This window comes from Salvelinus fontinalis, chromosome 12 (genome assembly GCF_029448725.1).
Source record: "Salvelinus fontinalis isolate EN_2023a chromosome 12, ASM2944872v1, whole genome shotgun sequence".
NCBI classification, from domain to species: Eukaryota; Metazoa; Chordata; class Actinopteri; order Salmoniformes; family Salmonidae; genus Salvelinus; species Salvelinus fontinalis.
This window is the reverse complement of record NC_074676.1, coordinates 39,837,791-39,859,890: the sequence shown is the minus strand read 5'-3', so window position 1 is coordinate 39,859,890 and position 22,100 is coordinate 39,837,791. Positions and strand designations below refer to the sequence as shown.

The 22,100-nt window shown below is 41.2% G+C and overlaps 1 protein-coding gene across 2 annotated transcripts in view; it reads right to left on the bottom strand.

Annotated features, from left to right (window-relative positions):
* Positions 1-22,100, bottom strand: part of LOC129867397 (elongation of very long chain fatty acids protein 1-like) — a 32,102-nt gene that overhangs the window by 1,347 nt on the left and 8,655 nt on the right. The window contains exons 1-6 of one of the 2 annotated variants that reach the window (XM_055940767.1): positions 8,611-8,806; positions 1,274-1,373; positions 971-1,161; positions 513-593; positions 243-299; positions 30-135 (exon numbers count right to left, since the gene is read on the bottom strand). In XM_055940767.1, coding sequence (XP_055796742.1) covers positions 30-135; positions 243-299; positions 513-593; positions 971-1,161; positions 1,274-1,334 — 496 coding nt within the window. In that variant the 5' untranslated portion in view covers positions 1,335-1,373; positions 8,611-8,806. Of the gene's footprint in view, positions 1-29; positions 136-242; positions 300-512; positions 594-970; positions 1,162-1,273; positions 1,374-8,610; positions 8,807-22,100 lie in introns of those variants that run through there. The other variant, XM_055940768.1, reaches the window with a different exon arrangement.

Here is a 22,100-nt window from a genome sequence, read left to right as displayed (position 1 = left end):
TTTTACAATACCAAATAATGTGGACTCACCGGGAGCTAAGCTGACGCCCCACCACCAGGTCCAGGGCATGAAAGAGTGGTGGAAGACGTGCAGGAAGGTGATCTGACCATGTTTCTTCCTCAGAACAAAAAACACCTGACCCAACGAGAGAAACATGTCAAATACAACCATGATGACCATAACGTGAACAGGGGGAAAGACTGAGGAGTTGCCAATCTGTAGGAAATAATCTGAAGTCTTACTGTGTCCAAGAGCTCAATGAATTTGGAGAACAAGAATAACCAGGCCACTCGAACCATCTAGTGAGGGAACACAACACACCATGCAAACGTGAGAATTTGGACAAAACAGCCTATTAGTAGTAATCTAAAGATAGTATTGTCACAGTGAATCAGTAGGAATATCCTAACAATGTGCATCTTGTCTTGCATACTTTCTTTCAAAGATGATGCATCTCATGACCATCACGGGGGAGGGGGGGACCATGCGTGAAGCAAAGACTCAAGACTTACTCTAAGGCCTTGGGGGCTATCCGAGTAATCAACTGCGTCACATCTCCATGTGTATGTCGTAGCCCAGCCTGACATCAAGAACTAAAAAGACAAGAGAACAAATTGAGACAAACAGATACTGTAGCTACCGGTAGTCAAACTAGATTGGAAAGAAGCAATACTGTTATTAACATAAGCAAGTGTATATTGACTATGTGGGTCATCTTCTACATGCAAATCTCAAATCTTATTTACCTCCATCAATCTAGGCAATGGTTCATTTAGCTAGTGTTCCAATTATCCAACACACTCTGGCCAAGTATGGCAATAACCCATTCAGACAGAGCTGCCACATACCAAACACCAAATACACTGCTAGAGAAAAGACTGGCTCCAAGTCCTGTAGAGATGCCTCTCAAAAGAACCAATCAAGAACCCCGATCTTTGAGAGACAAGAGCTTTGCGTCATAGTGTTTCACCTCATAGACAATAAAGGCGTTCAATGCCACCATGGAGAAGTTGTAAGTGATCATGGCCTCCTTGAGTTGGAAGGGCTTGCGGTTGGCCATGAAGCGAGGCCCAGCAACCAGCACGAAGAAGATGTAGGTCAGCAAGATGGCCGACATGTTCACCGGACTCCCCATGAGTGGGTAACTCCACAGTCGCGGGTCTGAGAAACAAAACATGAGCTGTAAAATATACTACAAAACAGGTTTACCGCTTACACGGTACACAAAGCAGAGGTATAGTTAAGTAATTAACTAGGCAGAAAAATACCTCACCTGTTCCCTTCAAGAGGTACTCATAAACCCCCATGGCTCTAGCACCAATGTCCTGAAGCATTTTGACTAGCTTCCCCCTCTGGTATCACCACCCAATCACCTGTGGAAAATCAAATGAATTAGTAATGTCGTCATTTTAATGTATTTTGCACCCGCTTTAGATTTTTTTTTACCTGCCGTGATTCAAAATGTGTTGTTTTTATTGTATACAATGTTTGTTTTTTACTCAGTAGAGCTTTGAGATAACTCTGTAATGAAAAGCGCTATAAAAAAAGAAATGTATTATATATAAAAATATAATATGCTACTCCAAATCCCTTACATACTGACTATTGTGATATGCTATTGCAGTATCTTTAGGTACTGACTTTACAATATCCTTTACCCAAACATCATTCATGGTATTAAACTGCCTGCATCATATTTAATAATCTAGTCACAGTTGTATTTGGCAAAACCATCAACCCTTACTCGCAAAAACATGACACAGAACATCACTTTATAGCTGGTATTTTATTTGGTTTCATGACATGAAAGAAGGAGACAGGAAATGTGAGTGTGCTACAGTTGAGGATCCTTGTTCAGCAACAGTGTGTTCTGGTTCTGAACAAATATCACTGACCCAGCATACCACACTCTGCCCCCACATCCCAGCATGCCTTGCCCCTGTCCCGGCAGACATGGCCTGACAGCAGAGAGGAGGGGCTACAGGGGACAGACGAGCAACTCCATCCCACAGCATTCGCCTCAGTTTGGGACTGCCAATTATGGGAACCAGGCCAAAACACAGAACCACAGCAAATCTCTCTCTCTCTGCTCTCCCCAAATGACCCCAGCCGTGAGAGAGGAGGCAAAGGCAATCATCTTTGAAGTTTGAATTTGTTCTAGACCAGTCTCATGAGATCCAGATGCCGACAGAACTACCCTGACTGAAGAGAGAGCTCAAACAGGCTTATTTACCAACATGTTACGTGGGTGGTGGGACGGTTTAACCTCAAGGTTTATAAAAGAACAATTGGACTGAAGACAGGTGTTCCACAGACTGGCACATTTACCTTAGGGTTATAAGGAAAATTGGACTGAACTCAGCGACCTGCAACTTATATCAACAACTGAACTACAAGTATCAATACTGGTATAAAATCTTCAAACTTCTAATCTCTCGACACATTGGCTGGCTACAATGTGTATACAGCAACATAAAACTGTGTACACAGGGACTGAGCACAGTCTTGACAAAACCTATCCATATCAAATCTCAACTCCATATAGGGCATGTCGTCAATGTTATTGGTCAATAGCTGGGATGTCTGGGTGTGGTAGCATTCTTGCCCCACTATGGAGCAAGAGGGATCCATTGTTCAGAGAAAACCTACACTGAGCTCTCCCTGCCCTAGGAGTAAAGTCTACCCTAAGCTAACACCATCAAAAGGTAATGATCCAGCCTACTGGAATGTACGGGGGGGGGGGGGGGGGGGGGGGCAACAGCAAAAAGTATAGAAAAGTGTCTAACACAGAGCAAAAACATCTACCCGTCCTTAGGGCAGAACACACAGTACACAATCAACATGGAATGACTCAATCAGTAACGGCTGAGCATACAGGGAACAGTATATGAGACATTGTCAAGTGTACACATCGTTGAAATCAGAGGGACCCTACATGATTACAACAATAGTTCAAGTGGGAAGTGTTCGCTCTCAGCTCCCATCCACTGGTATGCTCACGGAAAGCCCTTTCAATTAACCAAACACTAGGCTGGAGCTCTTTCATACAGCAAGAATGTCAAGCAACACCTGTTTCCAAATGGAATATTCAAGATAAATGCTTTGTGTACATGTCAATATTTAGTCCTTTATGCATTTTAACACCGTTTGAAACTTTGCCCAACGTGATTTCGCTCATGTGGTGTGGACGACAACCTGTGACTTACATACACGTCAGTGTTGAATCGATGACAAAGAAAAGCTTGTCAACACTCAGTAAAGGGAGCTCTCACAGATAGTATCCAATATTCTAAAGTATGTTGAATAGCAGGCCAATCCATTTATCTACTTCAGCCTCTGTACTCAATGAGCCGAATGCAGTATTTTGTTATTTTTATGTAACAGTGATTATGAACTTGAAGTCAGCAGCCAGACATTTTCAGACCAACAGGGCTTTCTGTAACATGTATGGCCTTTAAATCATATAACCTGCACACATAACTGTATGTAAAGTTAACTGGCATAATCTGTACTTCTCTTGAACTCCGGTAAAGGTCCGGAGTAGTTTACCAGTAACTAGCCACAACTCAAATAAAAAAATACTATAGTATACTATGGTAAAAATACTATAGTATTAATTATAGTGCTTTTGCAGACTTTACTGTAGTATTCACTAGTGTTTACTGTAGCATTTACAGTTAAGTCTAAATACTGTAGTAAAATAAAAATGTAATATATACTATAGTAATTAATGTAGTATACTGTAGTATTTACTGTAATGTCTTGGTTTTGCAGACTATAGTGTTTTTGTTCTATTATCTTTGACATAGAAGTAGAGGCTTTCTCCTTGAGGCAACCTACTAGAGAAATACTAAAGAGAGCTATAATTTTCCATAACCTGTAGGTAGCTACAGGGACTGGGGTCTGAACGGATAATTCGGAACACAACATACGGTATGTAGGTTTCTCACTTATGGATGGCACAAATTGTGATATGGAGGGGAATGGGCAGGGTCTATGCAAATTACAAAGTTAAAAAAGTGTGGTGTTTTAGTTAAAAAAGTGTGGTGTTTTTGCTGACTACTGTAGCATTTAACAGTTGGTGTTTTTTGTGGATAAAACTGTAGTATTTACTACAGCATTCTATAGTAAGTACTACACATGATCGATGGACACTACAGTGTGTAGTAAATGATTCTACAGTTTACTATAGAATTCTAGAGTAAGTACCGTAGTATTCTATAGTAAACGGTAGTATTGTTTCATCTGGGAAGGTATAGTAAATGCACATGTTCGAAGAGGCAAAGGAATGCCCTGTTTGCGAGATCTAATCTAGCAGCTAAGATCAACTGCACATTTTGTTCACCTGGAACCTTCAAGGACACCGATAACAACCACACGGCAAGGGGGATATCAGGCTAAACCGCTATTGTCTTGACTCCATGTGTGATTATGAGAACATTCCTGAGAAATAAGAACATGTAGGCCTTTGAACTTAAATGCACATGACATGTCACATTATGGATGCAATAGGTGAAAACCTCAAGGAAAAGCCTGCAACTAAGGCAGAGGTTGGCATTTACTAAACCACAATTCATTATGTGTTCCAAGCAGAAAAGCCGAGCATCATGGGCGCCTACAAGTGATATAGGGCAAAGTTCAATGTATGTAGATTTACAGCGCACCGGCAGGGAGTTTCCTGGTTGTCGAGTAAGTGCTCACCTGTCGGTATGATTCTCATTTCCATGCTAATTTAGACCAGAGACCGAGCATTTCAGAAAGCTCTTACACAAATAGCTGTTGTTCCTTTGGAACCTGAAAACAAGGCGAGTCGGCAGGTGTGCCTCATATCTGTGGTGACAACACACATCTCAGTGCCTCTAACTCAGGCAGATTCAGACATCAATCATCTGTCTTGATCGGAGGAGTAACACTTGCACATTAAGAGATCATGTGAACATTATGATAAATGTTAGATATCTATTGATAGTGATAATCTACTGGTCCTTAGTTTGAGTGTAGCATCGGAGAAGGTTGCGGCGTACCCATGTGAGGAAGATGAGCAAATTTAATTGAATTTATTTTTTGAGTCCTCTTTGCGCTTTCCACCTGGAAACGAAAATAGAAAAATGTTTTGGCATCTTGCCTAAATTTCTGACTCAAAGACCAAACCTTAAACTAGGTAAGTCAGTTAAGAACAAATTCTTATTTACAATGACGGCCTACCGGGGAACAGTAGGCCTTGTTCAGGGGCAGAACGACAGATTTTTACCTTGACAGCTCAGGGATTCGATCCACCAACCTTTCAGTTACTTGCCCAACGCTCTAACCACTAGGCTACCTGCTGCCACTACTACCTGCTGCCTATTCTGCCGTGCCCCTCTACTTTGACAAAAATATATTCAACATAACCCCCAAGACAACATTACCTAAAACGCCGTATCTGCTCAAAAGCAAGTGTGTATAACCCTGAAAAATAACCCCTAAAAATCTCACTGAAGAACTGGATTCTACTGAATGGAATTCACCACCAGAGACCTGAGTATTGCACACAGAGGGGCAGTTTGTATTGCCAATCTTTCTAGTCAAAAACCTGAATGCCTCCGTGTGAGTATGAGAATGTATAGTGTCAGGGGCTCGTCTTGTGGCTAAGAGGGACCTAACCAGACACAGGAGAACACAACACGATTCTTTCAATCCACATCCGAAGGCACCAAAGAAAGAGACAGACCAGCGAGGGGGAAATAAACCTGTACAATAGCCATAGTGGAGATATCCAAAAACATCGGAGAGACCAGAGAGACCCCATTCTTCTGTCAGAGACCAGAGAAACCCCATTCTTCTGTCAGAGACTAGAGAAACCCCATTCTTCTGTCAGAGACTAGAGAAACCCCATTCTTCTGTCAGAGACTAGAGAAACCCCATTCTTCTGTCAGAGACTAGAGAAACCCCATTCTTCTGTCAGAGACCAGAGAAACCCCATTCTTCTGTCAGAGACTAGAGAAACCCCATTCTTCTGTCAGAGACCAGAGAAACCCCATTCTTCTGTCAGAGACCAGAGAAACCCCATTCTTCTGTCAGAGACCAGAGAAACCCCATTCTTCTGTCAGAGACCAGAGAAACCCCATTCTTCTGTCAGAGACCAGAGAAACCCCATTCTTCTGTCAGAGACTAGAGAAACCCCATTCTTCTGTCAGAGACTAGAGAAACCCCATTCTTCTGTCAGAGACTAGAGAAATCCCATTCTTCTGTCAGAGACTAGAGAAATCCCATTCTTCTGTCAGAGACTAGAGAAATCCCATTCTTCTGTCAGAGACTAGAGAAATCCCATTCTTCTGTCAGAGACTAGAGAAACCTCATTCTTCTGTCAGAGACCAGAGAAGGTAGACAGGCCAATAACCTAATGAGTGCGGAATATTCAGGATATTTATTTTTACCCTTTTGGCTTCTTGTACATTTCTATAAATGTATCTAGACTAAAGCAAACAACCACAACTACAAATAGGGATAGGACAATCTCAGTCAGGACATTAATTCCAACCTTTAGCAATACCAAACCATCCAACAGAATCTAGTAGTTCAACTTGACTGAGCGGTACAGCAGCAGAGGACTGTGACACTGTTCATATTTGTTCGATTCACTTTAAAACAATGTGTGATAACAGTAGTCCTTCAGTTCTGATCTGACAGTGCCATCCCTTCAATCTGCCAACCTCACTCTACTGAAATGCCTCAAGTGTCCAGACATACCAATCCCATGAGCTCACTACAAACACTTTTAAACTCCACAGTCACATTGTAACAAAGCATTCTGACTGCTACTGTAAAGACTTCCAGGAGAATTTCCTCATGGTGTTGACTACTAAGTCAGCGATAATCGTTCCACCAGCAGACTGTGGTGGATCACAAGGTGGCACTTCTCATCACCCTGACCAGAGTCAAAGTCCAAGCACTACACTAATCAAATGAAAGTTTGTCACGTGCGCCGAATAAAACAGGTGTAGACCTTACAGTGAAATGCTTACTTACGGGCTCTAACCAATAGTGCAAAAAAAAGGTATTAGGTGAACAATAGGTAAAGTAAAGAAATAAAACAACAGTAAAAAGACAGGCTATATACAGTAGCGAGGCTATATACAGACACCGGTTAGTCAGGCTGATTGAGGTAGTATGTACATGTAGATATGGTTAAAGTGACTATGCATATATGATGAACAGAGAGAAGCAGTAGCGTAAAAGAGGGGTTGGCGGGTGGTGGGACACAATGCAGATAGCCCGGTTAGCCAATGTGCGGGAGCACTGGTTGGTCGGGCCAATTGAGGTAGTATGTACATGAATGTATAGTTAAAGTGACAGTGCATATATGATAAACACTACCTCAATTCCATGAAAGAAACGCCATATAGGCATAGCTAACTGTAAAACGGACAGACAGATGAAGCCAATTAAATGTAGCCCTTTTTGGTATTCCAGTCCTCTAACCCTGAACTCAACAGGGCTACACAGTTAACAGCCATAAACCAGGAGGGCGGAGACTGTCAGATCACCTCATTCCTCTCCGTTCCAGAATGGAGGGAGTGTATCTTGCCTCAAATCAACCTATCGTGTGATGATCAGCCATCTCGAGACCTTGACCAGATACAATTCTCTGTGACTACACTATTGACATAGAAAACCCAGAACAAAATTGTGACGCTGGTAATAGGTGGGAATAAATCTTGGTTTAGGAATAACTCTTCAAATCGCCGACTAAGTGCCTCTTATGACTTGCAGGGAAGAGTAGCACAGTGGAAAGGGTGGGGGAAATGCATGTGTTATGGGAAGCCTGTCAATTAATCATAGCGATGAAAAAAAGGAGCCTTGTTCAAAGGGTTAGAGTTCATGATGAACAAAACGACAGAGGAGAGGGTTAAAAAACATCCACAGGGTGAGAGAGGGAGGAGCCAATTAGAAAAATCACAGTGCAGCTTATGTTTAAAGGCCTAATGCAGACGTTTTTATTTCTATATCAATTCATTTCTGCTTAACAATTATGTAACTTACTGTGATTGATTTCAATTACAATGGTCGAAAATAAACAAAAATAGCTTATTAGCAAAGAACAATTTCTCAAGCAAGAATTTTTCTAGGGCTGTCTGGGAGTGGTCTGAGTGGGGTGGGGGGAACTGAAAACTAGCGGTTATTGGCAGAGAGGTTTGAAACAATTTCTTACTGGTCTATTAACAAAATTTTCTCCATACCAACAAAACAGGCTGAAATGTATTTTCACTTACACTAAAAAAGTGCATAATCATAATTTTCACAGTATTATTCCAACCTCAGTGTGGGAATATATATAAAACACAGCAAAATCACGTTTTTGACTGTACTGTTGGCAGGGTTGCTCTACCTACTGTACGCACACACACTGGGTTTTCAATGTCAAAACAACGTGTGTGTTTAGCCCAGCTTGTTAGACACATAATATAGGCGTTCCCTGAAGAGATAACGTAAACACAAGACCTAAAACCCACTTAGGGAAACAAACCCAAACCATTGGCTCAACAAGCGTGGCAAAATTAGATAAAGGGGGAGAAGACGTTAGGGTTCGTTTCCTGGGTACTCCATCTGGTGCTAAGTGAGCAGACTTACCTCGTCTTTGATGTGGTTTATTTCTTGTTCACCTCAGAGCGGTCCAACACTAAAGAGCACAGCTAGCTTGCTTGCTCCTTTTGGAGAGAAGCGCCAGGATAGCAGTCAAGGGAGAGAGAGAGGGAGTGAAAGAGAGGAGGAAGCAGGAGTGAGTGAGACAGAGAAAACGGATGAAGTGTGACTGGTACTGCTGTCCTCCCCACCCACCGTGACGCACACACACAGTGAATGAATAACTAGTTCAGAAAGAGAGAGCGAGGCAGGCAGAGAGAGAGAGGAGGGAGGAGTGTATATGTGTCAGTGTAAATGCAAGCTGGGGGGTTAAGAGAGTGAGAACGAGAGGAAGCTGGCCTTGTATTTCAACCGGCAGTGTGAAAACCTCAAAATAAAGGAAAGGTAGGTAGGTGACCGTTTTGTGACCACAGCCCTGGTCTGACAGGAGTTGCCCATTACCCTCTTACACCTCCCCCCCTACCCTCTTACAACTCCCCCCCCCCCCCCCCCCCCCCCCCCCCCCCGCTCTCAAAGCTAAATACAGCAGAGTATGGCATCATCCTGCAGGTTTCCCTCCTAGGGGGTGGGCTGATTATATTATTCTCATACACAGCGGGGAGAAATCAGTGGCGACTCTGTTGTTGTGACACTAGAGTCTCTTTCCCCAGCCAACACCCCGAAAGCAAAGCTAACATCCATTTCACCCTCCATCTGGAAGTCACACATTTACAACTCCATAATGACACTTACAAAAACAATCATAGGGGCTTTCCAAAATGTAATTTAAAAAATGTATTGTTCATCAAACAACATGGAATACTTCCTCTGGAGACTGAACACCAAAAAGGAAGAGACCAGTTGGAACATAAAAAGTATAATTCTACGGTTTACTCAAGGCTGGTTGATAAATCTGATAACATAGATAAGGCCATTACGGCTCCTACAGGAAGACAGTGACTTACTGGCAAATATGTAAGTATATTGTACGTTCTGCTTGCTCTCACGCATATGAAATCTGAGTCTGATCTCCCTACCAAGCCCAGTTTTAAAAGGAGGAACAGATATTGAGACAATCTTTAAAGCTATGTAGTTATGACGCTCACTCTCCCTCTAGAACAAACACGTGAAGCACACACACTCACGTCTTGGTGTACATGTCCAGGCCTAGGCCGTACAGAACAGTGGGAGTCAGACACACTCCACCCTTTAGTTGTATATTAACAGGTTAAGTAGCCTACTAACTCCTCTCTACTTTAAGCAAGCTCTCAGATCCTTTGTGATGTAAAACATTTGTCAAACAAGCCAACCCTAATTGAGAGCGATAGACACTCGTCAAGTACTGCTCTAATATTTTATCTAACATCAATCTACTTAAATGAGGTACTTAGTCGTGACTAAAAGTGTGCATCACAACTGGCACCCTAGTCCAATCAACTGTTAATAGTTGTGTAGATGTACTTGTCTGGCCTCTTCATTTTTCTGTATCTGTGGACAGAGACGGGTTTACCTGTTGCTCTGTCCCAAGGGATTTGATTAGTTTAGGAGTTCTTAGGATCCGCATTAGCCGACGCCAACATCTAGTCTTACTGTGGTCCTACATTTTTTTTATAAAGAAATATAAGACAAGTGTGTTTTTCGTTTCCTTGAATTTGTTTTGGACCTGAAAAGACCCCTGGTGACATGTCTGGGGGGGTAAGTGTGTGTCAGTGCCGTGTGTAAGTTGACTATGCAAAACTATTTGGAATTTCCAACACGTTTATTAGAAAAACAAAAAGTGAAGCAGTCAGTCTTTCCTCAACTCTTAGCCAAGAGACTTCCTTGCATAGTATTAATATTAGCCCTCTAATTACAAGATGTGCCCGCTCTGTTCTTGGCCAGCTGCAGCTTAAATAGGTATTTCTTTGCAGCACTCACTTGACCCTATGACTGGACAATAATAAAGATAAGATAAGACTAGAGCCTGCAGGACTTGCTTTGTGGAGTGTGGTGTCAAAAAAGCAGATTCTCTATTATGGACAGTCCTCTCTCCATCTTTACAACCATTGAATCTACACTACATGACCAAAAGTATGTGGACACTGCTCGTCGAACATCTCATTCAAAAATCATGGGCATTAATATGGAGTTGGTTGGTCCCCCCTTTGCTGCTATAACAGCCTCCACTCTTCTGGGAAGGCTTTCCGCTAGTTGTTGGAACATTGCAGAGACTTGCTTCCATTCAGCCACAAGAGCATTAGTGAGGTCGGGCACTGATGTCGGGCAATTAGGCCTGGCTCGCAGTCGGCGTTCAAATTCTTCCCAAAGGTGTTCGATGGGGTTGAGGTCAGGGCTATGTGCAGGCCAGTCAAGTTCTTCCAAACCGATCTCGACAAACCATTTCTCTATGGGCCTCGCTTTGTGTAAGGGGGCATTGTCATGCTGAAACAGGAAAGGGCCTTCCCAAACTGTTACCCCAAAGTCGGAAGCAAAGAATCATCTAGAATGTCATTGTATGCTGTAGGGTTAAGATTTCCCTTAAATGGAACTAATGGGCCTAGCCCGAACCATGAAAAACAGCCCCAGACTAATATTCCTCATCCACCAAACTTTACAGTTGGCACTATTCATTCAGACAGGTAGCGTTCTCCTGGCATCCGCCAAAACCAGATTCGTCCGTTGGAGTGCCAGATAGTGAAGCACGATTTATCATTCCAAAGAACACGTTTCCACTACTCCAGAGTCCAATGGAGGCAAGCTTTAAACCACTCCAGCCGATGCTTGGCATTGCGCATGATGATCTTAGGCTGTGTGCAGCTGAACGGCCATGGAAACCCATTTCATGAAGTACCCGACGAACAGTTCTTGTGCTGACATTGCTTCCAGAGGAAGTTTAGAACTCAGTAGTGAGTGTTGCAAACGAGGACAGATGATTTATATGCGCTACGTGCTTCAGCACTTGGTGATCCCGTTCTATGTGCTTGTGTGGTCTACCACTTCACGGCTGAGCCGTTGTTGCTCCTAGACTTTTCCATTTCACAATAACAGCACTTACAGTTGACTGTGGCAGCTCTAGCAGAGCAGAAATTTTATGAACTTACTTGTTGGAAAAGTGGCATCTTATGACAGTGCCACATTGAAAGTATTCAGACACCTTCCCTTTTCACATTTTGTTACATTACAGCCTTATTCTAAAATTGATTAAAAACGTTTTGTCATCCGTCTACACACAATATCCTCTAATGACAAAGCAAAAACAGGTTTAGAAATGTTTGCAAATGTATTTCAAATAAAAAACTGAAATACCTTATTTACATAAGTATTCAGACCCTTTGATATGAGACTCGAAATTCTGCTCAGGGACATCCTGTTTCCATTGATCATCCTTGAGATGTTTCTACAACTTGAAGTCCACCTGTGGTAAATTCAATTAATTGGACATGATTTGGAAAAGCACACATACCTGTATATATAAAGTTCCACAGTTGACAGTGCATGTCAGAGCAAAAACCAAGCCATGAGATCGAAGAAATTTTCCATGGAGGTCCGAGACAGGAGTGTGTCGAGGCACGGTACTAAAACATTTCTGCAGCATTGGTCCCCAAGAACACAGTGGCCTCCATCATTCTTAAATGGAGAACCTGATGGTCACAGAGCTCCAGAGTTCCTCTGTGGAGATGGGAGAACCTTGCAGAAGGACAACCATCTCTGTAGCACTCCACCAATCAGGCCTTTATGGCAGAGTGGCCAGAAAGAAGCCACTCCTCAGTAAAAGGCACATGACAGCCCACTTGGAGTTTGCCAAAAGGCACCTAAAGGACTCTCAGACCATGAGAAACAAGATTCTCTGGTCTGATGAAACCAAGATTAGAAACCAAGAACTCTTTGGCCTGAATACCAAGCGTCACATCTGGAGGAAATCTGGCACCATCTCTTCGGTGAAGCATGTTGGTGACAGCATCATGCTGTGCGGATGTTTTTCAGCGGCAGGGACTGGGAGACTAGGTAGGATCGAGGGAAAGATGAACAGAGCAAAGTACGGAGAGCTCATTGATGAAAACCTGCTCAAGAGCGCTCAGGACCTTTAGACTGGGGCGAAGGTTCACCTTTCAACAGGACAACGACACTAAGCACACAGCCAAGGCAACGCTGGAGTGGCCACTCAATGTTCTCGAGTGGCCCAGCCAGTAACCAAACTTGAACCTGTTCGAACATCTCTGGAGAAACCTGAAAATAGCTGTGCAGCGATGCTCCCCATCCAACATGACAGAGCTTGAGAGGATCTGCAGAGAACGAGAGAAATTTCCCAAATACAGGTGTGCCAATTTTGTAGCGTCATACCCAAGCAGACTCGAGGCTGTAATCTCTGCCAAAGGTGCTTCAACAAAGTACTGAGTAAAGGGCCTGAATACCTATGTAGATATCATAGGTCTCGTGTGGCTCAGTTGGTAGAGCATGGCGCTTGCAACGCCAGGGTTGTGGGTTCAATTCCCACGGGGGGACCAGGGTTCAATTCCCACGGGGGGACCAGGATGAAAATGTATGAACTTTCCAATTTGTAAGTCGCTCTGGATAAGAGCGTCTGCTAAATGACTTAAATGTAAATGATATCAGTTTTCTATTTTTAATACATTTGAAACATTTCTAAAAACCTGTTTTTGCTTTGTGTGTAGCTTGATGAGGGGAAAAAACAAGGCTGTAACGTAACAAAATGCGGAAGAGGTCAGAATTCTTTCCAAATGCACTGTATGTTTTGACCATGAAAGTTTACAATCTAAGGTAACAACAAGTAATTTATTCTCCTCAACTTGATCAACAGCCACACCATTCATTACCAGATTCCACTGAGGTCTAGAACTCAGGGAAACAAATACAGTGCTCTTAGTTTTAGAGACGTTCAGGACCATTTCATTACCAGTGGTGTAAAAGTAACACTTAAGTAGTTTTTTAGGGTATCTGACTTTCACTCCACTACATTACTAAAGAAAATAATGTACCTTTTACTCCTTACATTTTCCCCGACACCCAAAAGTACTCGGTACATTTTGAACGCTTAGCAGGACAGGAAAATTGCCTAATTCACACACATATCAAAAGAACATGCCTGGTCATCCTTACTGCCTCTGATCTGGCAGACTCACTAAACACAAATGCTTAATTTGTAAATTGTCTGACTGTTGAAGTGTGCCCCTGGCTATTCGTACCTGGAAAAAAAAAATTTACTACTTAAGTATATTTTACTGGGTGACTTTCACTGGAGTCATTTTCTTTTAAAAAGGTATCTTTACTTTTATGCAAATATGACAATTGGGTACTTTTTCCAATACTGTTTATTACTAGCCACCCATTCCAAAACAGATTGCAACTCTTTGTTAAGGGTTGTAGTGACTTTATTAGCTGTGGTTGCTGATACTTATATGGTTGAATCATCAGCATACATGGACACACATGCTTTGTTTAATGCCAGTGGCAGGTCCTTCATAAAAATAGAAAAGAGTAGAGAGCCTAGAGAGCTGTCCTGCAGTACACCACACTTTACATGTTTAACATTAGAGAAGCTTCCATAAAATAAAACCCTCTGAGTTCTATTAGATAGAATGTTCTCTCTGCTACAGCACAGCAAGCGGTACCGGAGCGCCAAGTCTAGGACCAAAAGGCTCCTTAACAGCTTCTACCCCCAAGCCATAAGACTACTGAACAATTAATCAAATGGACACCCAGACTATTTACATTGGTGGTGGGGGGGGGGGGGGGGGGGGGGGGGGGGTCATTTGTTTTTACAGTGCTGCTTTGCGCTGTTTTATCTATGCAGAGTCACTTTAACCCTACCTACATGTACAAATTACCTTGACTAACCTGTACCCCTGCACATTGGCTCAGCACCCCCTGTATATAGCCTCGATACTGTATTGTATTACTTTTTACTTTGGTAAATATTTTCTTAACTCTTTCTTGAATTGCATTGTTGGTTAAGGGCTTGTAAGTAAGCATTTCACGGTAAGGTCTACTACACCTGTTGTATTCGGTGCATGTGAAAAAGTTTGATTTGATTCCACGATATGGCAGAGGTTGAAAAGCCACACAAGCTCTCAACAACAGGTTATTGTCAATAATATCAAAGGCTACACTGAAATCTAACAGTACAGCTCCCACAATCTTCTTATTATCAATTTAGTTTAACCAATCAGTCATTTGTGTCAGTGCAGTACATGTTGAGTGCCCTTCTCTCTAAGCATGCTGAAAGTTTGTTGTTCATTTGTTTACAGAGAAATAGCATTGTAATTGGTCAAAAGAAAATTCCAACAGTATACTAAGAGCTGGCAGGTCTGCTGTTAGAACTAGCAAAGGCCGCTTTACCACTCTTGGGTAGCGGAATGACTTTGGCTTCCCTCCAGGCCTGAGGACAAAGACTTTCCTCTATGCTCAGATAGGAATGGTTTGTCATTATTGATCAATAACAATTTTTCCACCTCTCCCACACTAACTTTACAAAATGTAAATGTACAATGCTTTTCTTTCATTATTTGTTTTTGTATGCATGAGTCCGATGGCTCACTGTTCATTGTTGACATTTTCCTCCTAAGTTTGCCCACTTTGGGAAAATTATTGTTATCGGTCAATATTGACAAACCTCCTGGCATTGACAACTTAGATGGAAAGCTACTGAGGAAGGTAGCTGACTCTATAGCCACTCCTGTATGTCATATCTTTAATCTGAGCCTAGAGGAAAGTCTTTGTCCTCAGGCCTGGAGGGAAGCCAAAGTAATTCCGCTACCCAAGAGTGGTAAAGTGGCCTTTACTGGTTCTAACAGCAGACCTATCAGCTTGCTGCCAGCTCTTAGCATACTGTTGGAAAACTTGTTTAACCAATTACAATTACAACACCTCAATAACACTTGACATAACGTCTTCTGTAAGCATTACAGAGATATGGCTCTAAATATATATACAGTAACACCTCCCCATAAGCATTCCTGTCTCTTCTATAGATGTTATATCCTTTAATTGCTATGTCATTAAATTAATTATCTAAGTGAGTCTCAGAAATGGCTATTACATGAATCTCATCTTATTTGGGCTCCCAAGTGGCACAGCAGTCTAAGGCACTGCATCTCAGTGCTAGAGGTATCACTACAGACCCTGGTTCGATTCCAGGCTGTATCACAACCGGCCGTGATTGGGAGTCCCATAGGGTGGCGAACAATTGGCCAAGCGTCATCCGGGTTAGGGTTTAGCCGGGGTAGGCAATCATTGTAAATAAGAATTTGTTTTTTAATTGACTTGCCTAGTTAAATAAAGGTTTAAAAAAAAAACATCTGATGTTAGCAAGTTATTGACTTCATGAACCTTATTTCTAAGTTTACATATATTTATATGGGCTGTTTGCAGTCCTGGGTAGCTTATCAGAAATAGACAATATGGAAGAGCCAACAAAGCCAGATAAAAAATGTTAAATAACATACAGTGCTGGTCATTATTTGTTATAAAATACTAAAATAAACAAGATCCTTATCGAAACCCCAATTCGTAATAGACATTCCAAGTAAATGACAGAAACAAAAATATATTTATGTTGTTTATTGAACAAAAGTAGTTTAACAGAAACTCAGATTTGATGTGCAAAAATGTGACCTCCTTCACTCATGATTTTTGCCCACTCCTCCTTACAGGTTTGAGGGGTGTCTGGCATGAGCTGCCCGCTTCAGGTTCTGCCACAGCATCTCGATTGGATTTAGGTCAGGACTTTGGCTTGGCCGATCCAAAAAAGGTCAATTTTGGAGAATGGACTTTCAGGTTTGTCCAGGTGGTCTCTGGCAAACTTAAGGCGGGCAGTTTGGTTCTTTGACAGCAGAGGCTTCTTCCTAGCAACCCTCCCATGAATGGCATTTCGATTCAGTGTTCTTCTTATTGTCACCTGAGCTGCAGCAGGGGAAGTCTGCAAATCTCTAGATGTTATGTTTGGCTTTTATTATTTCTCTTGTGGCTCTTGGGGATATTTTGGAAGGGCGTCCACTTCTAGGCCGAGTTGCTGTCATGTTAAATGCTCTCCATTTGTAAATTATTTGCCTGACAGTGGACTGATGAAGCTCAAATCTTTTTGAAATGATTTTATTACCTTCCCCAGACTGATGTCCTCTGAGATCTCAGCATGGTGTGCTTTGTATTCACCTGGATGGGTAACACCAAACTGACCAGGTTTCTTACCTCCATTTATCAGAGTCCTGCCCAAACGATCTCTCCTTTGATTGGTTAATTTGGTTTTAAATTATTTACCCACCTGATTCTACCTAACTATTTAATTTAACCAATGCAACTTGGGGTTCACTTATTTTTGCACCTGCACTAATTCCTTTTTAATTTAGTTTTTTTACTACATGCATGATTCTCTACACCAACATATGGTATTGGTAAATATACAGGGAAGCAAACTGGTGAGGGCCCACTGAAACATCTCTGCTAAGGGGAAATGCAGGTTGGAACTAATTAAACAACAAAGAATATGAACTACATGATCAGTCTCGGTGTGTCAAATAAAAAGTGGTTAATATGAACCTAACTCACAGCTAAAAAATGTAAAGAAATTAATCCAATGTTATTTGTTGCCTAGACTTTACTACAAATGGCACTCAAGTCTTGAGAAAGAAACAACACACTAATATTGCTGTTAGCCATGAAGGCCTTTATAATAGAATGCTTGTTACCATGACAGCTTTTATAATAGAACGCTTGTTACCACACACACCCTTGGGGGGAGAGTAGAAATACGATGAAACAAACAGGCATTCTATCTTTTCTCTATTATAGTGGCCACTATAATAGATATCGATCAAGTGCACAAGGCTACATGTGTGCAAAAATAACGTTCACTGAGTAAAACATTTCAATAATCCCCACTCACTCTCACACACGTGTTATTGTCAAGTTCAACACAACTAACGCAATCTCTTTGACCTACACTGCACATTTATTACATTGTATACTTTCTGCCTGTGGACATCTGTTCTACAATGTGCCAGCAGAGCATGATAGCCTTTCAGGCAGAGATTACACCTGACATACCCCATTTTATCCACTGTATTAAAAAGACAGAGGTAAAGTTGGTTTTATATTCACACATTCAGACATTCGCCAAAAGCCATTTTAAAATAGTAAGAATCGATAACTAATTCATTGATTGTCACAGAAACATAATATATGGTGTATTCTATAAATATCTAGCATACTTTTACAACCTTTGTTTTGAATAAAGAAATCCAGTTATGATTTGATAGACATACATCTTTAAATTGCATTTAAAAGCATTATAAATCAATAACTAATTCACCATGTCACAGAATCAAACTAGATATGATTTATTCTATAAATGTTTAGCATACTTTTACAACCTTTGTTTGATTCTGTCATAATCAGTGAAAACGTTATTGATTTATATAGCTTTAAATGGCATTTGATACGATTGTATGTATTTATATCAAGTCAAAACTGGAATTGTTCCTCAAAACAAAGGAAACTGCAAATAAGCATTTCGTTGGACGGTGTATACCATGCATACATACGACTAATAAAAACGTGAAACTTGTTTGGTTTCTAGTGAATAGGCCTACGCCCCAGGTTTCTGTGAGTGTGGTTGCGTCATGTGTCTTTATGTGTTCTAATGGTTACACAACAAGTAAGCACATCTCCTGATATTTCCACCCGTATGCTGTACTATGGTGCAACACTACCAAGGCCTCCCCCACTCTCTGAATGGAATGAGCTACAGGCTATGAAATATACAGTAAAATGACCAAGGCAACATGCTGATTTCCTACAAAAGAAGCAGTCCGTTCTGAAATTGAATAAAATGGCTGAGCTATTTACGATATTGCACACCATTTAATCTCAGATGGCACATTAAAGATCCCTTAATGGCCTAATGTCAAAATAAGTCCACGTTCCTCGACTTCTGTTATGTTGATGAAGCTATATGCCTCAACTCCCAGTGGATAAGAAAGGTACCGTCTGAAATTCTGGTATTATTAATACGGTACCCATCTTTGCCATTCTTTTGGGATTGAAGAATTAACCGGTAGTGGATCAATGGATCAGATGGCATACAGTGGGCTTGGGACTCAATCAACATTAGGATATATATATATATATATATATATATATATATATATATATATATACACACACACACACACATTTGAAGTCAGAAGTTTACATACACTTAGGTTGGAGTCATTAAAACTTGTTTGTCAACAACTCCACACATTTCTTGTTAACAAACTATAGTTTGGCAAGTCGGTTAGAACATCTACTTTATGCATGACACAAGTAATTTTCCCAACAATTGTTTACAGACAGATCATTTCACTGTATCGCAATTCCAGTGGGTCAGAAATGTAATTACACTAACCTGTTGAGGCTAGGGGGTGCTGTTGTCACTATTTATGTAAATCGTGTAATTTTTGAAACGGCTTCCTACTAAATTCTTGATCGTACAATATGCATATTATTATTATTATTATTGGATAGAAAACAGTCTATAGTTTCTATAGCCGTTGAAATTTTGTCTCTGAGTGGAACAGAACTCATTCTACAGCAATTTCCCTGACATGGAGTCAGATTTCACACATTTTGGCCCCTGATCTGGAGTCAGTTTAAAGGCCACTGTTATTGCTATGAGCATACAGACACTGCTTACGTCTTCCCCTGGATGCCTTTACGTGATGACGATTTGAATGGTATCGATTGCGCAATCACAGCCACTATAAATGAAAAAAACCTGTAGGTAGGAACTCTTTTCCAGATGCGTCAGGCGCGCGGAGGACACCGACCTGCACTTTTTCCAAGCACTAGTGAAGCCAGTTATATTTCTCCGGTCATGTTTCTACTCATTATAGGAGTTAAAAACATCATAAGGTAGTTAATTTAAACCGTTTTATAGCAATTTATTTCCGTTTAGTGCGATTTTGGGACATTTATTTCTGAGACACTGTGAATCTCTGGGCACGGTTCCAGTTCATGCCGAACGCAATGGGCATTTCTACATGGCAAGAGGACAGCTTTCGACCAAAAGACGATTAGACCCAAGAATGGATTCTTTGCCCAAGATTCTGATGGAAGAACAGCTCAAAGTAGGAACAATTTATTATGATAAATCGTGTTTGTCGAGAAATGTTAATCGCTTAGGACGCCATCTTGTTTGACGTAGCTTCGCTTGGCGCAAACTGTATTGAAAAGTAAGGATAATTTAAAAAATGTAAATCAGCGATTGTATTAAGAATTAAATTGTCTATCAATCGCTGTCCAACCTATATTTTTTAGTCACGTTTATGAGTATTTATGTATACGGCTAGATCACGGTCTAATATGGCGCACGACATTGTCTGACCAGCTGGGCAACTTTTGTCATTGTCTAACCATGATTTTGGTGGCTAAATATGCACATTTTCGAACAAACTGTATATGGATTGTGTAATATGATGTTACAGGAGTGTCATCGGAAGAATTCTGAGAAGGTTAGTGAAAAAATGAATATATTTTGGCGATGTTTACGTTATCGCTCTCTTTGGCTAGAATCAATGCTCTGGTAACGTTTGCATATGTGGTATGCTAATATAACGATTTATTGTGTTTTCGCTGTAAGACACTTAGAAAATCTGAAATATTGTCTGTATTCACAGGATCTGTGTCTTTCGATTAGTGTATGCTGTGTATTTTTACGAAATGTTTGATGATTAGTAACTAGGTAAACACGTTGCTCTATGTATTTATTCTAGTCCATTTGTGACGGTGGGTGCAATTGTAAACTATGACATCTACCTGAAATATGCACATTTTTCTAACAAAACCTATCCTATACCATAAATATGTTATCAGACTGTCATCTGATGAGCTTTTTTCTTGGTTAGTGGCTATCAATATCTTAGTTTAGCCGAATTGGTGATAGCTACTGGTGTTGGTGGACAAATAAAAGATGGTGTCTTATGCTAATGAGTTTAGCTAATAGATTTATATCTTTACATATTGTGTCTTCCCTGTAAAACATTTTAAAAATCGGACATGTTGGCTGGATTCACACGATCTGTGTCTTTCATTAGCTGTATTGGACTTTAATGTGTGAAAGTTAAATATTTAAAAAAAAAATTTTTTTGGAATTTCGCGCTCTGCCTTTTCAGTGGAATGTGGGGGGGGGGATGTGCCGCTAGCGGCACCCCAGTCCTAGACAGGCTAAGTTGACTTTACCTGTAAACAGCTTGGAAAATTCCAGAAAATGTGTTATGTCATGGCTTTAGAAGCTTCTGATAGGTTAATTGACATAATTTGAGTCAATTTGAGGTTTACCTGTAGATGTATTTCAAGGCCTAACTTTAAATTCAGTGCCTCTTTGCTTGACATCATTGGAAAATCAAAAGAAAACAGCCAAATTGTAGACCTCCACAAGTCTGGTTCATCCTTGGGAGCAATTTCCAAACGCCTGAAGGTACCACATTCATCTGTACAAACAATAGTATGCAAGTATAAACACCATGGGACCATGCAGCCGTCATAACGCTCAGGGAGGAGACGCATTCTGCCTCCTAGAGATGAACATACTCTGGTGCGAAAAGCGCAAAGCAATCCCAGAACAACAGTAAAGGACCTTGTGAAGATGCTGGATGCTGGAAACAGGTACAAAAGTATCTAGAACCACAGTAAAACGAGTCCTATAAATCGACAAAACCTGAAAGGCCGCACAGCAAGGAAGAAGCCACTGCTCCAAAACCGCCATAAAAAAAGCCAGACTACGGTTTGCAACTGCACATGTGGACAAAGATCATACTTTTTGGAGCAATGTCCTCTGGTCTGATAAAACAAAAATAGAACAGTTTGGCCATAATGACCCTGGTTATGTTTGGAGGAAAAAGGAGGAGGCTTGCAAGCCGAAGAACACCATCCCAACTGTGAAGCACGGGGGTGGCAGCATCATGTTGTGGGGTTGCTTGGCTGCAGGAGGGACTGGTGCACTTCACAAAATAGATGGCATCATGGGAAAGGAAAATTATGTGGCTATATTGAAGCAACATCTCAAGACATCAGTCAGGAAGTTAAAGCTTGGTCGTAAACGTGTCTTCCAAATGGACAATGACCCCAAGCATACTTCCAAAGTTGTGGCAAAATGGCTTAAGGACAACAAAGTCAAGGTATTGGAGTGGCTATCACAAAGCCCTGACCTCAATCCTATAGAAAATGTGTGTTCAGAACTGAAAAAGCATGTGCGAGCAAGGAGGCCTACAAACCTGACTCAGTTACACCAGCCCTGTCAGGAGGAATGGGCCAAAATTCACTCAACTTATTGTGGGAAGCTTGTGGAAGGCTACTCGAAACCTTTGACCCAAGTTAAACAATTTAAAGGCAATGCTACCAAATGAGTGTATGTAAACTTCTGACCCACTGGGAATGTAATGAAAGAAATAAAAGCTGAAAGAAATGATTTTCTCTACTATTATTCTGACATTTCAGATTCTTAAAATAAAGTGGGGATCCTAACT